Genomic DNA, 16987 nt, shown 5'->3' with positions numbered 1-16987 from the left:
CATTTAGCTTGTAATTCAGTCCCACGTTGTAAAATTACAGCTCATTGTGTTCCTCTGCTGACTTACTCATTGTCTTTTCATAAATTGTGTACTTTCTGTGTGTACGTGAATGCCATGCGTTGCATTTATACATATGTAAATTACCGGTGTTTGCTACATTTTAACCCCTTTAGAATTGGGGTAAGGTTTACTTCTACAATGATCACAGGGCAATTTTAAATCATCCCCCAAAGAGTTTAAAATTGACAACAACCTGAATGGTAGATTCAAAATAAAATATTTGTCCCTCATTCCCCTGTCATTCATATTTCTTATATTCTGTACATTTTCTTCCACCTTAAAATTCAGCTTTGAATGAGTATCTTATGTACTCAGATAGAATTCAGTGAGCAGTTTCAAATTGCAAACCAGAAGACTTTCCTGGAATATAATCATTTCTATGGCAATATTCAGAAGTCCTAATTTTGGGGAATTATTACCTTATTAGTGGAAAATGAATAATAAAGTTACTGGACTAGTAACCCTGAGATTTCTCCTCCGGCGGGCAGCCACGAAACAAAGAGAAACCATGGAACCCATTTAAAGAAAACACCCAGTGCCCAACATGCGAAAAAGGCACAAATCGCGCAATCAGCAGAACATGAGGAAATAACACACAGAATATTAAACATCAAACCGTAGAGTTCCCATAACGGGCCAGGAGTCACAGCCACGGAGTTAGTTCAGTATAGCGCTGTGTTGATGGCTGCATTCCACAGCTGCAGGGACAGTCCTGCACCGGAGCACCTTGATCAAGTCGCGCAAATGGTAAAAAAAAATTAAACCCAAACGCGTGGAGCATGAGCCACATCTGCTGAGTGCGTTCGGCATTGAGGAAGTTAAACATCAAACTGCAGAGTTCCTCAGGCACGAGTCATGCTGCCGATGCGATCAAAGCTTACAGCATGGGAGCCAAGACCCCTTCACCTTCCTCCGGCAGCAGTGCGAGGCAGTATGGTCAAGTCCGGCAGACGGTGCTGAACACCCGCTCATCTTCTGCTCTCGGCCTTGTCAATTTCAATGCTCTCTTTTTGCTGCTGCCATCAGGAAGGAGGTGCAGGAGACTTAGATCTTACCACCCTTCAACCATCAAGCTCTGAACCAGTGTGGATAACTTCACTCACCTCAACACTGAACTAATTCCACAACCTATAGTCTCATTTTCAAAAAGTCTACAACTCACGTCCTCAAAATGGTTGAGTGATCTATTTATTAACCCATTTATTTATTGATTAATTTATTAATCTATATTTATATTTGCTCTGTTTGCCTTCTTTATGCAAGTCGGTTGCTTGTCAGTCTTTGTAGTTTTTCATTGATTCTATTGAATTTCTTTGTACTACTGTGAATGCTTTCAAGAAAGTTAGTCTCAGGGTAGTATGTGGTGACGTGCATATTTTTATAAAAAATTTAATTTGAACTTTGAACTGTAGTGTGTGTGTGCACATTTAAGGCCCAGAGCCATCACATCTGCACTTCAGTGTTACTTGATTTCATAAAAGGTACGTATGTTTGAAATATGCTTTTGCTATTTTCTGCCGTAGAAAACAGTTTAAATATTCATGAGGACTTCCTTCGTTTAATTACCACCTGGCAAGCATACTGATCCAGGAAAGATGCTTCACAAGCTAAAGTTGCTATGTTAATAATCGTGAATGAGTGAATCTATAGGTTAATTTTCACTGACAGACACACGTTGCCTGTTTCTTTTCAATTTTATTTGCAAAGGCAGAAGATAATCACAGGGTGGACGGCCATTCGGTCATCAGAGTGAGGCATCGTAAGGACCAGTTACTTGGATCATTTTAGAGCTTTGTAATTTCTTCTGCTGGGTGATCCCTCTTTGCTTGAAGGACTCACAGTGTGAGTACCAAATGTACTTTTTACCCTTACCCCTTGCTATATGCTACAAATGTAACCAAGAGTGAACTTTAACTATCCTTACCATAAACATTGGACATTAGAAATATTAGCAGAAAGGACCCAACCAGCCCCTGTGTAATTGCTCTGCTGTGCAATAAGACTCTTTAAACAAAGCATCACTTTCTCAAATCCCCTACCACCCCCAATATCTAAAAAAACTGTTATTCTCAGTCTTGAATACATTTAGTGAATGAGCCTGCACAATCCTCTGCAGTCAAGAATTCTAAAGATTCAGAGGTTGGCTCTCATCCTTCTCAGATTGAGAGAGCAGAGGCCTGCTCGACTTCATCCCTGGTCATACAACAAACTCACAATCCTAGCCATCAGTCTGGTGAAACGTTGTGATGATCTCTCTATCGCACTCTATACCCAGCTACCTAATATTTCTCTCTCTCTCACGCACACGCACACGCACACACACACGCACACACACACACACACACACACACACACACACACACACACACACACACACACACACACACACACACACACACACACACACACACACACACACACACACACACCCCTACCTACCTACCTCAGTAGGTTAGGCTGCAACTATGGACATTTGATGCTTTGGGGGTTTCCAGCATCTGCAAAATCTCTTCTATACCTAATATTTCAGGAAGGGTCTTACAAGTGATCTAAATATATGGAGCACGATATCTCAACTCATCCTGCAATACAGTTTGCATTTCTAATTGAATGTTGAAGCTATTCCCAGAAATTCCCAGCCTTTTTTTATGTCATGGACCAATACCATTAGGCAAAGTGTCCACAGACCCCAGATTGGGAACCCCTGCTGTATAGTAAAAATTAGTTATTTGTACACAAGGAAACTCAGGTTTTTTTCCCCAATGGCAAAGGTGTTTTATTTTCCTCAATGGGAACAAATTTTGCACATTTTCCATTTAAAAATTATTCTTTTTCTCTACCAAGGTGGACCATATAAGTTTTTCCACATAAATGGTAATTTTTTTTGGGGGGGTAATTTCATCCACATTTTGCCTATCCACAGCCATCTGAAGTCTCTCACAGAGCTCACTGTCATGAGAAACAACCCAGGGTGAAACATACTGCACTTTGTCCACTCCTCTAAACCAGCGAAAGAAACCAGCGAAAGAGATTGTCAATAGCTACCACCTTGACACAAACCCCTATACCACTCTACTTGTCCCAACTCCCACGTGGTTTATTTCTACTCTCTGTGTTCTTTCCATTAATAAGCATCATGCCAGCATTTCAACACCAGTTGTTATCTAATTGAAGGTATGGGGAATGGGAATAAGAGAGGAACTGAGGCCAGCATAGATCAGCCATGGTCACAGTGAACACCTGGGCAGGCTTAGAGCGCCTGGTGGTCTACATGAGCTCCTAGTTTCTTTTGTTCTCATCCTGAAAGTCCAAATATTCCACAATCGATTTATCCTTGTTTACTCCAACAATTTCACGTTTCAGTGAATTGCCGAACATGATTTTTCTTTCATAGATCCAGGCTGACTGCTCAATTCTGTAATTATTTTCCATGTTTTTTGTTCCTACTTCCTCAACTATAGATTCCAACATTTCCACAACAGTTGTGCCAGGTTAACTGGTTTATTATTTTTAGTCATAAACACAAGAGATTCTGCAGATGCAGGAGAGAAAAAGCACATGCAGTGTTGGAGGAACTTTGACATTTCGGGCTGAGAGCCTCATATCAGGTAGACGGAAGAAGCTGGAATAAGAAGGGATGAATTGCGAAGCTGGGAGGCAGGTTTTCCTGGTGGCCACCCATTTTAATTCTACTTCCCATTCCCATTCCGACATATCAGTCCATGGCCTCCTCTTCAGCCCTGATGAGACCACTCTCTAGTTGGAGGAGCAACACCTCATTTTTCATCTGGGTCACCTCAAACATGAACATCAATTTCTCTAACTTCTAGTAATTTCTCCTCACTTCTCTCTTTTTTCATTCCCCATTCTGGCTCCCCCTCTTACCCCTTATTTTCTCCTTATCTTCCCTTCACCTCTGTCTGGTGCCCCACCCCTCCCCCTCACCTGGTTTCACCTGTCACCTGCTAACCTGCGCTCCTTCCCCTCACCCCTACCTTCTGGCTTCTTTCTCCATCCTTTGCACCCTCATGAAGGGTCTTGACTCAAAAAGTCGACTGTTTATTCATTTGCATTGATGCTATCTGACCTGCTGAGTTCCTCCAGCATTTTGTGCAGGTTGTTAATATTCCCAGTTTTTTCTTTTCTCTCTCTCGCTTATGTCACTTTTTACTCTGAGGAAACCAGGCTTAAATCAACGAACCTTTGAAAGGTGACAGCCAGAGTGTCCATTGTCACTGTGGCCACTGCCTTCAAACCCCAAGGATACAGGTTTCATAGAACATAGAACAGTACAGTCCAGTACAGGCCCTTTGGCATAGGATGTTGTGCTCACCTTTTAACCTATTCTAAGATCAACTTAACCCTTCTCTCTTATAAACCATTTTTCTTTCATCCATGTGCCTATCTAAGAGTCTCTTCAATGTCCCCAATGCCCCTACAAGCATTCCATGCATTTATATTCTAAAGGGAGGACGAGGTAACTGCAGCTATCTAGAGCCATCAAAGACAGCAGAAAAGCAAAAGAGACATCATACAATATAGCACAAATTAGTGAGAAGCTGGAGAATTGAGATGTTTTTGAAACCAACAGAAGACAAATAAAAAACAATAAGGAGAAAAAATAAAGATGAAATATGAAGGTAAGCTAGTCAATAGTATAAAAGAGATTGGCAAAAGATTTTTCAGATATACTAAGAGTAAAAGAGAAGTGAGAATGGATATTGGACCGCCGGAAGATGGTACTGGAGAGGTAGTAATGGGGGACAAAGAAATGGTGGATGAACTCAATAAATATTTTGCATCAGTCTTCACTGTGGAAAACAACAACAGCATGCCAGAAATTCGGGTGAGTGTAGTCTAAGAAGAAGATGCTTGGAAAGCTGAAAGGTTTGAAGGCAGGTAAGTCACTTGGACTAGATGGACTACGCCCCAGGGTTCTGAAAGAGATTGTGGAGGCACTATTCATGATCTTTCAAGAATCACTAGATTCTGGAATGGTTCTGGAGTACTTGAAAATTACAAATGTCACTCCACTCTTTAAGAAGGGAGGGAGGAAAAAGACAGAAAGTTACAGGCCGGTTACCCTGACTTTAGTGGTTGGGATGCTGTTAAAGTTCATCATTAAGAATGAGGTTTTGGGGTACTTATAGGCACATGATAAAATAGGCTGTGGTCAGCATGGCTTCTTAAGGGAAACTCTTGTCTGACAAATCTGTTAGAATTCTTTGAGAAAATAACAGGCAGGAAAGACAAAGGAGAGTCAGTGGATGCTGTGGATCCTCTTGGATTTTCAGAAGACCCTTGACAAGGTGCCGCACATGAGCCTGCTAAACAAAATAAAAGCCCAGGGACAGATTCTGGCATGGATAGGAGATAGCTTCTTTTCACGTTAACTGGCAGTGGGGTGGATTACAGAACCGATGGCTTTGTGGCCAAGTTTGCAAAGATAGGTGGAGGAGCAGTTAGTGATGAGGAAGCAGGAAGTCTGCAGATGGACTTGGGCAGATTTGGAGAATGAGTTTAGAAGTGGCAGTTGGAATACAGTGTAGAGAAGTGTATGGTGATGCACTTTGGAAGAAAGAATAAAGGCATAGACTATTTTTTAAACGGGGAGATTTTCTTGAAACATAGAACAGCTTCAGAATAAAAGGGCATTCCTTTAGAACAGAGATGAGGAGGAATTTCTTTAGCCAGTGAGTGGTGAATCTGTAGAATTTATTGCCCCAGGTAGCTGTGGAGGCCAAGTCTTTGTGTATATTTAAAGCAGAGTTTGACAGCTTCTTGATTAGTAAGGGTGTCAAAGGTTACAGGAAGAAGGCAGAAGAATGCAGTTGAGAAGGAAAGTAAATCAGCTATGATTACAGAGCACACTCAGTGGGCCAAATGGCCTAATTCTGCTCCTATCTCTTTTGGCCTTATGGTCTTACCACTCTCTGCATCTAATACCTACCTCTAACATTTCCACCACCCTATACTTTCCTTCAATCACCTTAAAATTATGGGCTTTCATGTTAGTCATTAACGACCTGGGAGAAAAAGGTGCCGGCTGTCCTCTCTATTTATGCCCCTTATGATATTTACACCTCCATCAAGTTGCCTCTCATCTTCCTTTGCTCCCAAGAGAAAAACCCTAGCTCTCACAACTTTTCCTCATAAGCCATGTTCTTTAATCCAGGCAGCAGCCTGGTAAGTTTCCTCTGCCCCTTCACTAAAGCTTTCACATTCTTCCTATAACGAGGTGACCAGAACTGAACACAATACTCCAAATGTGGTCTACCCAGTGTTTTATAGAGCTGCAATGATAGCTCATGGCTCTTGAACGGACTCCCCTGACCAATGAAGACCAACACACCAAATGCCTTCTAATTACCTGCTCAGCTTGTGCATCACCTTTGAGGGATCAATAGACATGGATCCCAAATCCATCTGTTCCTGCACTTTGTACTCTACATCCAAATTTGACCCCATAAAGTGTATCACTTCACACTTTCCTGGATTGAATTCCATCTGCCATTTTCAGTGCAGCTCTGCAGCCTGTCTATGTTCCATTGTAATCTACAGCAACCTTCTACACTGTTCACAACAGTCATCATCCTTCATGCTATCTTCAAATTTACTAATCCTCCTTTCACTAAGTCATTTATAAATATCACAAAGAGCAGGGGTTCCCAGAACAGATCCCTGCAAAACACTACTAGTCAGAGACCTCCAGGTAGAATATATTCCATCTCCTACCACCATCTGTCTTCTGTGGGCAAGCAAATTCCAAATGCAGCCTAATCTCCCTTGTTTCCAGGCCTCCTGACTTGCTACCATGCCTACCATGAGGAACCTAGTCAATTCCCTTTCTAAAATCCATATACACCACATCCACCACACTACCTTCATCAATTTGTTTTGTCACTTTCTTCAAGAAGTGAATCAGGGTCATAAGGCTTGTCCAGCCCCTCTCAAATCTATGCCCACTATTCTTAATCAGGTTATAATGTTCAGAAGTCCTGCCTCTAAGTATCCTCCCCTATAGTCTGCTTGTCACTGATGTAAGAGTCACTGGCTTCTAATTCCCAGGGTTTTCCCATTACCTTTCTTGAACAAAAGAATAACATTTGCCATCCTCCAATTTTCTGGCACTACTCCTGTGGCAAAGTTGCAGCAATCACTTCCCTCACTTCCCATAGTAGCTGGGGTATATTCCATCTGTCACCAGGGACTTTTATATCCTAAAGTTTATCAAAAGTTTCAGTACATCCTCTTTATCAGTGTTGATATGTTCCAGCACATCAGCCTGTTCTACGCTGATCTCACATTTGTCAAAGTCCCTCTGACTGTCAAATACTGAAGTAAAATATTCATTAAGGACCTCCCCTTCCTCCTCCAGCTCCAGGCACATTTCCTCTTCCACCCCGATCGCTCCTGCCCTCGCTCTAGTTATACTCCCGTTCTTCACATGTGTGTAGAACACTTTGGGGTCCCACTGGGCAAGGCCTTCTCATGACCCCTTCAACTTTCTTCAATCCCTTCTTAACCTTCTTCCCGGCAAACTTGTAACTTTCTAAAGCTTTGTCTGATCTTTGCTTCCTAAACCTGAAATCTGGATATCTCTGCTTGACTAAATATTCCACTAGTCTTGTCAAACATGGTCCTTCACCTTACCATCCTTTCCTTGCCGTAACGGGACCAGCCTTTCCAGAACTTCATGCAAATGCTCTCTAAACAACTTCCACAGTTTCATTGTACATACCCCTGAGAACATCTGTTCCCAATCTAAGCTCCCAATGTCCTGCTCAGTGACATCATCATTAGCCCTCCCCCTATTAAATATTGTCCCATACCGTCAAGGCTATGCTAAACGTTAGGGAGTTGTGGTCACCGTCTCTGATGTTTATCAGTTCAAAAGGGATTTACCTTTCAGTCCTAATAGTTGCTCCAATGCTGTCTCTACCAGTCCCGTTTCCTCCATATATGTTCCTCCCTAATTCATAGGAGTCTTTCTGTCCCCTTCTCCAGAACAGCCCACCATCCATGACTCGTTTATTTCCCAGATCTCCTTGTCTTTTCACCACGAAAGCAGACCGAGCAGCAACAAAACAAGACATCTGTGTTAAACATGTCACATGCACCTTACACTACATTTTAAACTACAGGCTCCATTGATGTCAGTGGACACTATTTTGGACAAGGAGTTGAGCGCATGTTGTATACAAGTTCAATTTACATCAACAATCTCAGCTCCCAATTAATCTCTCCAGTTGTGGCTCACTGACTTCTCATCCTCATGAAACAACTAGCATCAGTCTGACAGTCAGAAAAGGAGAAACAATATTTACATGATTTCGTTTTTCATAATTCTAAACTGGTTCTAAACTGGAAAAAGGCCAAATTTGAAGAAATGAGAAAGGATCTAAAAAGCATGGATTGCGACAGGTTGTTCTCTGGCAAGGATGTCGTTGGTAAGTGGGAGGCCTTCAAAGGAGAAATTTTGAGAGTGCAGAGTTTGTATGTTCCTGTCAGGATTAAATGCAAAGTGAATAAGAATAAGGAACCTTGGTTCTCTAGGGATATTGGAACTCTGATCAAGAAGAAGAGAGAGATGTATGACATGTATAGGAAACAGGGAGCAAATAAGATGCTTGAGGAGTATAAAAAGTGCAAAAAAAACCTTAAGAATGAAATCAGGAAGGCTTAAAGAAGACATGAGGTTGCTTTGGTAGTCAGGGTGAAGGATAATCCTAAGAGCTTCTACAAGTATAGTAAGAGCAAAAGGATAGTAAGTGATAAAATTGGTCCTCTTGAAGACCAGAGTGGTCAGCTATGCATGGACCATAAGAAATGGGAGGAGATCCTAAATGGGTTTTTTTTTGCATCTGTATTGAATAAGAAAACGGGCATGGAGGCAATGGAAATAAGGCAAACAAGTAGTGAGGTAATGGAACCTGTACAGATTGAAGTGGAGGGGGTGCTTGCTATCTTGAGGCAAATCAGAGTAGATAAATCCCCAGGACATGACAGAGTATTCCCTCGGACCTTGAAGGAAACTAGTGTTGAAATTGCAGGGACCCTGGCAGATATATTTAAAATGTCGGTATCTATGGGTGAGGTGCCAGAGGATTGGACAATAGCTTATGTTGTTCCGTTGTTTAAAAAAGGCTCTAAAAGTAATCCGGGAAATTATAGGCTGCTAAATTTGACGTCAGCGGTAGGTAAATTATTGGAAGGAGTTCAATAGAGTTCAAAGAGATAGGATCTACAAGTATTTAGACAGACAGGGACTTATTAGGGAGAGTCAACACAGCTTTGTGTGTGGTAGGTCATGTTTAACAAATCTATTAGAGTTTTTCGAAGAGGTTATAAGGAAAATGGATAAAGAGAAGGCAGTGGATGTTGTCCACATGGACTTCAGTAAGGCCTTTAACAAGGTCCCGCATGGGAGGTTAGTTAGGAAGATTCAGTCACTAGGTATACGTGGTGAGGTAGTAAATTGGATTAGACATTGGCTCAAAGGGAGAAGTCAGAGAGTGGTAGTGGAGGATTGCTTCTCTGAGTGGAGGCCTGTGACTAGTGGTGTGCCACAGGGATCAATGGAGTTTAATACAGACAAGTGTGAGGTATTGCACTTTGGAAGGACAAACCAAGGTGGAACATACAAGATAAATGGTTGAGCACTGAGGAGTGCAGTAGAACAAAGGGATCTGGGAGTACAGATACAAAATTCCCGAAAAGTAGTGTTACAGATAGGGTAGTAAAGAGAGCTTTTGGTACATTGGCCTTTATAAATCAAAGTATTGAATCTAAGAGTTGGAATGTATAAGGCATTGGTGAGGCTGAATTTGGAGTATTGTGTGCAGTTTTGGTCACCTAATTACAGGAAGGATATTAATAAGGTTGAAAGAGTGCAGAGAAGGTTTACAAGGATGTTGCCGGGACTTGAGAAACTGAGTTACAGAGAAAGGTCGAATACATTAGGACTTTATTCCCTGGAGCGTAGAAGAATGAGGGAAGATTTGATAGAGGCGTATAAAATTATGATGGGTATAGATGGAGTGAATGCAAGCAGTCTTTTTCCACTGAGGCTAGGGGAGTAAAAAACAGAGGGCATAGTTTAAGGGTGAAGGGGGAAAAGTTTAAAGGGAACATGGGGGGGGGTGTTTCTTCACACAGAGAGTGGTGGGAGTGTGGAATGAGCTGCCAGATGAAGTGGTGAATGCAGGCTCACTTTTAACATTGAAGAAAAACTTGGACAGGTACATGGATGAGAGGGATATGGAGGGATACGGTCCAGGTGCAGGTCAGTGGAACTAGGCAGAAAAATGGTTCGGCACAGCCAAGAAGGTCAAAAGGCCTGTTTCTGTGCTGTAAGTTTTATGGTTCTAAGGTAATGATATACATTTATAAGAAAGGGCCGGTGTTAATTTTTGTGAAGATTTGTTTTAGTTTTTTTAGATTGATTATTTGCTGTTGAATTCTGTTTCTGTATCCTAAATGTTAGTATAAAATTGATATAAATATTTTAAATTTGTCTCTACTTGATGGAAATAATAAGATTATTGAGGGTAACTGTGATTATACAGCACCCTGGGACCTTGTTGACGCCAAGCTGGTACATTTCCAGACTGTCGGATGCTACTTCCACTAACCTGCCAACACACTTTAACTTCACTTTAACATGTAAATAAAAGTTAGACCAAGTAAATAAATCGTGTGACCAGTTTCCCAGTGAACATTTTGGGTTTAAAGGGAACGGGAATAAAACCCAGTGAAGTTTAGCTTGCCTCGGCATTCTAGACCAAGTTCCTGGCATCTTCCCAGTCACACTCCGGAACTCCGTCTCACACTCCAGACAAACACCATCTGAACCGTCGGAATTGCAAGCAGACCGACGCGGAATTATCAGGGCTTTATTGTATTCGTGACGCCATGCATACGATCATAGATAGTCATGGCGAGAAAGGGAAGAGTTGGAAAGCGATCGAATACGTAGATCAGTAAGTGTAGGGGTGAGGGGTGAACTGGGCTGTTTGTGGGTCAGGCAGCGGTGCCAGAACTTCGGATTAATTATGGAAGGTAGAGTCGGCTGGAAGACGGTTTCTGTGCTCAATAACTGACCGAGGGAAAGGTTCAGACAGTGCTCTAGAGAGAAGGAGAGAGTCTTCATAATGTGACACATCAGAATCAGACCTTGAACATAGGTTCAAAAGCACAAGAGAGACTGCAGTTACTGTAAAGCTGCAGCAACACACACAAAATGTTGGAGGAACTCAGCAGGTCAGGCAGCATCTACGGAGGCAAACGGACAGCTGATATTCTGATTTGAGACCCTATACCTGGACTGGGAAGTAAGAGGGCAGAGTTCAGAATAAACACTAGGGGGAGGGGAGGAGCAAGAGTGGGCAAGTTACAGGCAAGTCCAGGTGAGAGGTTTGGAAAGGAGGTGGTCAGATAGTCTAGGCATGTGAAATGGGCTCATGTAGAAGTGTCACTGTGCTTATGGCTGAAGTGCAATGTGCTGGTAAGAAATAAGAGAGAGCTAAATGTGGATCTTTGTGAGAATAGGACACATTAGCTACAGCATTAGAATCTGGTATGCTCTTGAAGTGGTTTTGCAGTCTGAAGCCTTAATACTTTAAGTTGTTCCAATCCAAATATTGAGTTGAAACACTAGGCTTGGCAGATACGATAGAGACCACTTGAACCTTCACCCATTATCACCAGTTTATTGATGGTCAATCACTCACTCTTTCTCAGTTAGATCTAATATTCTGCACCATTTCTACACAGCACAGGGAGGATGCACTTGGTGTGGTTTAGCCTGTGCTTGAGATTTATTGTTCTGAAACGGATCGCATTTCAGCGATCCTGTGAATGTAGTCACGTTGAGAGAGTCCTAGTTCAGGCAAAATACGGAGTTCAGTGTTGGGACATCCCAGAAGGGAATTAAATATCCATCCCTGGACATTTCCCAGATCCAATCTTGTCAGCTATGCCTGGTGTTTAGTTTCTGCTGCAAATATATTAAACATATTAGAAATTTACCTGAATCATCAAGATCCACTATTTCTGCAGCCAGGACTTTATGAGGTATGAAATTATAGATTTGCTCATCTGAAATGGCTCCAGGCTAATACACTGGCTGATCATAACTGCATTAATTGGACTTTCATTTATGGCTCGATGCAAAACTAAATTTATTATCCTCAGCCAGTTGCTTGCAAGATTTTCAATAATATTTCTGTCAGCAGTAGAGTTTTAAACCAGATAATGCTGATCATAGGCTTTCTTAGGGGTGACTTATTATTTGTGAACATCCCACCACCCCCACCTGGACTCTGGCTCATTAGCATGTTTTGGGGGTCAAACCTTGGCACCTGACTTCTTCAATGTGAATCCTCTGTGCTCATGGGTGAAGCTGTATCCTCACTGGGAGCACAGGAAAAGTTTCTAGATTAACATTTTGTTAAAGCCATCAGCCTCCTGTGACACATTCTCCACCAACTGCACTCGGATTGGGGACCTGACTCTGTGCCGTATAAACTGGTCCGCAAGTTAAAGTGCTCATAGATTGATAGAGTAATGCAGCAGAGAAACAAGCCATTTGACCCAACTCCATGCTGACAAGGTGCCTTCCTAAGCTAGTGAATTTCCCTACAATTAGCCCAGATCCCTCTAAACCCTTCCAGTTCATATACCTGCCCAAATGTCTCAAATTTTACCTGGCTTTACCAATTTCTCTGGTTAGTCATTCCATGTACTCACTGCTTTCTCAGATCACCTGAAAAGCTTTTTTCCTTTACCAATGTCCTCTAGTTGCAGACTCCTCTACCCTGGGTTTAAAATGAGAGGGGAAAGATTTGAGAGACAGTCTTTTCTTTAAATGCAGCAGCTAGAGGATATTTGGAATGAGCTGTGAAAGAAAATGGTAGAGCCAGGTATAATGTTTAAAAGACATTTGGACAGGTACTTGGACAGGAAAGGTTCAGAGGGAAATGGGCCTAAGGCGGGCAAACGCGATTAGGGTAGGAAGGCATCTTGGATAGCATTGGCATGTTGGGCTGAAGGGTCTGCTCTCAGCTGCCTAACTCCATGAATCTATGAACGTGGCCTGATTTAATGCTTCCTCGCCTGTAGGGTCTCTTTCCAAGATACTTAGTGGCGCTTGGATCTAGGTTGCTTGCTCGGTTGCAGACTTTGCCCATTCAACTGAGCGTGCTTTGTCAGTCGATAGTGCAGTTGTTCCAGTTTGCATTTCCCCAGTGCTGACAGCCCCAGAACTCATTGTAGCCGGCCAGAGCATGGGAATGCTTCATTGACACTGCAATCAAAAATACTATTCACAAAGTGGATACACTGAATGTACCTGAATACACTGAGTAACTTGCATTAGTGAAGGTAACGTTGAGGAGCGGGAACAGAACAGGAATATCCAACAAAGCCATGATTTAAATTCACCGTGACAGACAGCGGGAAGTAGGAGAACTTGAGGAAGGAGACATTGATTGATGTCTACAGAGTGATGAACTAGTTAGGGAGTTTCAGTGCAACATTTCAATGAAAGGCAATGTTAAAGCTGTAGAGCAGCATGTGATCTTTGACCCTCAACTGAGGCAGACAATTCTCTCTTTATCTCTCAGGCTGTTAAGGATTATTGCACTAGAATTGTGAAAATCAAGATCTTTTATCAACAGTTTTAAGAAGCTTCTTCTCAATCAATAATAAGTATTCACTAGACATGGTTGAAGGAAAGCTGAAGTGCAATTTAGATCTAAGAGTTCAGGCACTTAACAGAGTGCTGAGTTTAAAACATCCACACTAAAGCAAAAACTGAAATCTCATAACATTTCTAAAAAATACAGAGCTAACAGTTTTTAAGCTATTTCTTCTGCTCAGAGAAACACAATCCATGAATGGAAAGGTAATGGTTTCGGGACTGGAGGTTCTGCTCACCAGGAATTAAAGCTCAGCCTACCATTAAAAGATAACACTTTCAGAGATTTCCTGGAGAAATCTGCAGTACAGCACACCTTACAACACTGATGGGCTTGTTTCCATAACAACAGGAGAGACGTGCTCCGAGGTTTCTAATGGTGCACTGTGATAAACTATGGGAAAGGTCTTTTGAACTATAATTCAGAGTCATCCCACTTTAATCACCTCTGGGAATAGAAGGTACTTTATTCTTACACTGATCCAGACAGACAGCTGAGCAGGTGTGAGGGTAATCAGGTGGAGGGCGAAGCTTTACTCACTTGTGGTCAGTTTCCGTTTAGCTGCTGGCCCACGGGTATTATTTTTCACTACATGAAGGCTGACTTCGTACTCCTGCCCTGGAGCCAGGCCAGTTTGCAGAAATGAGACTTCTGACCGCTTCAGACTGTTCAGAATCTCACCGTTATCTTCCTTCTGTAACCAAGAGAACATTTATTGAATCTGAAAAGTGCCAACAAGGTGTCAGAAGCAGTCGTTGAGAAACGCTTAGCTGAGCTCTTTCATTGTAGCGGGATTTGGCAATTGTGATCGTGGGCTTCTATAAAGCAGGTGAGTTTGATGTTGCAACAAGACGCCTGCAAAATGTTGATAGCGAAGTTATGTCTCTTTCAATAGGGCTGACAGTTAATTAGATCCGAGAATTTTACAGTGCAAAAGCAAAGCTGAGTATTCTGATTTATGTCTTTTAAACACCATTCATGTTTTAATATAATCTATGATAAATGAGGCCATTCAGTCCATCGTGTATGCTGGCTCTCTCCCATACTTTCTGTCTTTTCCTTTAACCTCTTCTCTATCTCAGGCCTGCCTTCCTCCCCTCTGACTCTCCCGCCACCCACTACACTTGGGGTGACAGCCCACCTACTTTCCCTCTGACTCTCCTGCCACCCACTACACTGGGTGACAGCCCACCTACTTTCCCTCTGACTCTCCTGCCACCCACTACACTGGGTGACAGCCCACCTACTTTCCCTCTGACTCTCCTGCCACCCACTACACGGGGTGACAGCCCACCTACTTTCCCTCGACTCCCCTGCCGCCACCTACTACACTCAGGGTGACTCACAGCAGCCAGTTATCCTATCAGCATGTGGTTGGTGTGTGTGGGGGGTGGGGTGCAACTAAAATATCCAGGGAAAGCCAACGGCAGAGAGAATGTGCAAGTTCCGTGCAAACTGCACCGGAGGTTAAGGTCGAACCTGGAGCTGTGCACCAGCAGTCTTAAATGCTGCAACACTGCACAATCCATTTCTCCGTATTGTCCTCGGGTTGGACCAGAAGGGTCTGTAGAGGGCTATAGACTCAGCCAGCTCCACCTTGGGCACAACACTCCCCACCATCACGTCATCTTCAAAGGCGATGTCTCAAGAAGGCAGCATCTGTCATTAAGGACCCTCACCCTCTGGGGCATGCCCAATTATCATTACTACGATTGGGGAGGAGGTGCAGAAACTTGAAAACCTATAATCAACGATCCATTTCTTCTTCAGGTTTCTCAGCAGTCCATGAACCCTACCTCGCCATGCCTCTTTTGTACCATTTATTTAATTATTGTCATTTATAGAAGCTTTTATGTCTTTGCACTGTGTTACTGCCACAAAACTAATGTTATGACATAAGCCATGTGATCATAAATCTGATTCTGATTCCAGCAATTTTTTTCCTCTTCAAATGTTTACCCTTCAAAACATTTTCATTTTTTTTACAAGAATAAACTTTATTCCTTGTATAAAAGATACAAAGGAAGAAACAGTGTAAAACTTTCTACATCCATGGTCATTATTTTCAGTAATGTTAGCTTACTTTTTAAACTATCTCACCATTGCCACTCTTGTGTCACTCAGACCCTCCCCTGGGGTGATGCACCATTTCAGTGCTTGAGGGATTTCCCCAGCAGCCCCACCCCCACATGCAGCAGCTGAAGGGCCTTGCCCTGTGGTCCTTCCCCACAGAGCCTTTGCATTTGCCCCACCGGGCTGCAGCCTGGGGTGGGCCAGATGACAGCACTCCCTGCACTGGAAACCAACAAGTGTCCGGCAAACCAAAGCCCTCCTTCCACTAAGTTGCTGCCCTTCCAGCAATGCTTGGCGTGCGCCCCTGGGAGCAGACCGTCACTCAGAAAGTCCTCTGTCTGCCTATTTGGGTAGTGCCCAACCATTTGTTATGCTGGCTCCAGCTCTACATGTCATCTCCAGTCGACATGCCAACCACTTTACACTGGGGCCTCCAGCATGACGTTTCAGCTGGTTTCTCTTATTGCACCTGAATATCACGTTCTATTTTCGGGCAAGTTATCGAGTTAGCCGAGGCTCATTGGACTGGTGCCATTCATTTGTTGCAATATGTAACACTAGGAAATGAGATTTTCGGTCATGCATTCTTTGGTACAAATATCTTACAGCTGCCTGTGTTCCATCTGACTAAATACATATGATAGGGTCTTGCGGGAGTTTTGTGAAAGAAAATGATATCGTGTTACGTGTTCTTAAGGGAGGCTGGGTGGCCGGGGAGGGAAGATGTTTGCGTTGACTCACTGCTTAGGGTACGTGCTGGGAAGTCTGACTGCCGACGGAGACTTAGTAGGCTAAATGAGCTCCTGTTTAGTCGCAGGGAAAATGAGACATCTTCTCTGGGGCATCGGAGGCCAAGGGGCAGCATTGTAGAAGTCCAGGAAGTTGTAAGAGGCATAGATAGGGGAGGCAGTGAGCATCTCTTACCCAGGGTGTAAATGCAGATTAGTAGAGGGTGTAGCTTTGAGCTGAGGGGGAAAATTTGAAGGGTCTGTACAAGGCAAGTTTTATTACATCTGGGTGGTCTGTAATGTGCTGCCAAAGGGGATGGTGAAAGCTGAATATGGCAGCAACCTTTAAGGGGCATTTAAACGCAGATGGGATTAGTTAGATTGACAGCATGGTCAGCACAGACATGGCAGGCTGCAAGGCCTGTT

The 16987-nt window shown here is 42.9% G+C and overlaps 1 protein-coding gene across 11 annotated transcripts in view; it reads right to left on the bottom strand.

The window, feature by feature from the left end:
* LOC132407657 (tenascin-like) overlaps positions 1-16987 on the bottom strand; it is a 167039-nt gene that overhangs the window by 95083 nt on the left and 54969 nt on the right. For all 11 annotated transcript variants that reach the window (XM_059994459.1, XM_059994470.1, XM_059994458.1 and 8 more), the window contains exon 6: positions 14301-14454. In XM_059994459.1, the coding sequence (XP_059850442.1) occupies positions 14301-14454 (154 nt within the window). The remainder of the gene's footprint in view (positions 1-14300; positions 14455-16987) is intronic.

The sequence above is a fragment of the Hypanus sabinus genome, chromosome 18 (assembly GCF_030144855.1).
Source record: "Hypanus sabinus isolate sHypSab1 chromosome 18, sHypSab1.hap1, whole genome shotgun sequence".
Taxonomy (NCBI): domain Eukaryota; kingdom Metazoa; phylum Chordata; class Chondrichthyes; order Myliobatiformes; family Dasyatidae; genus Hypanus; species Hypanus sabinus.
This window is presented reverse-complemented; position numbering and strand designations above follow the sequence as displayed.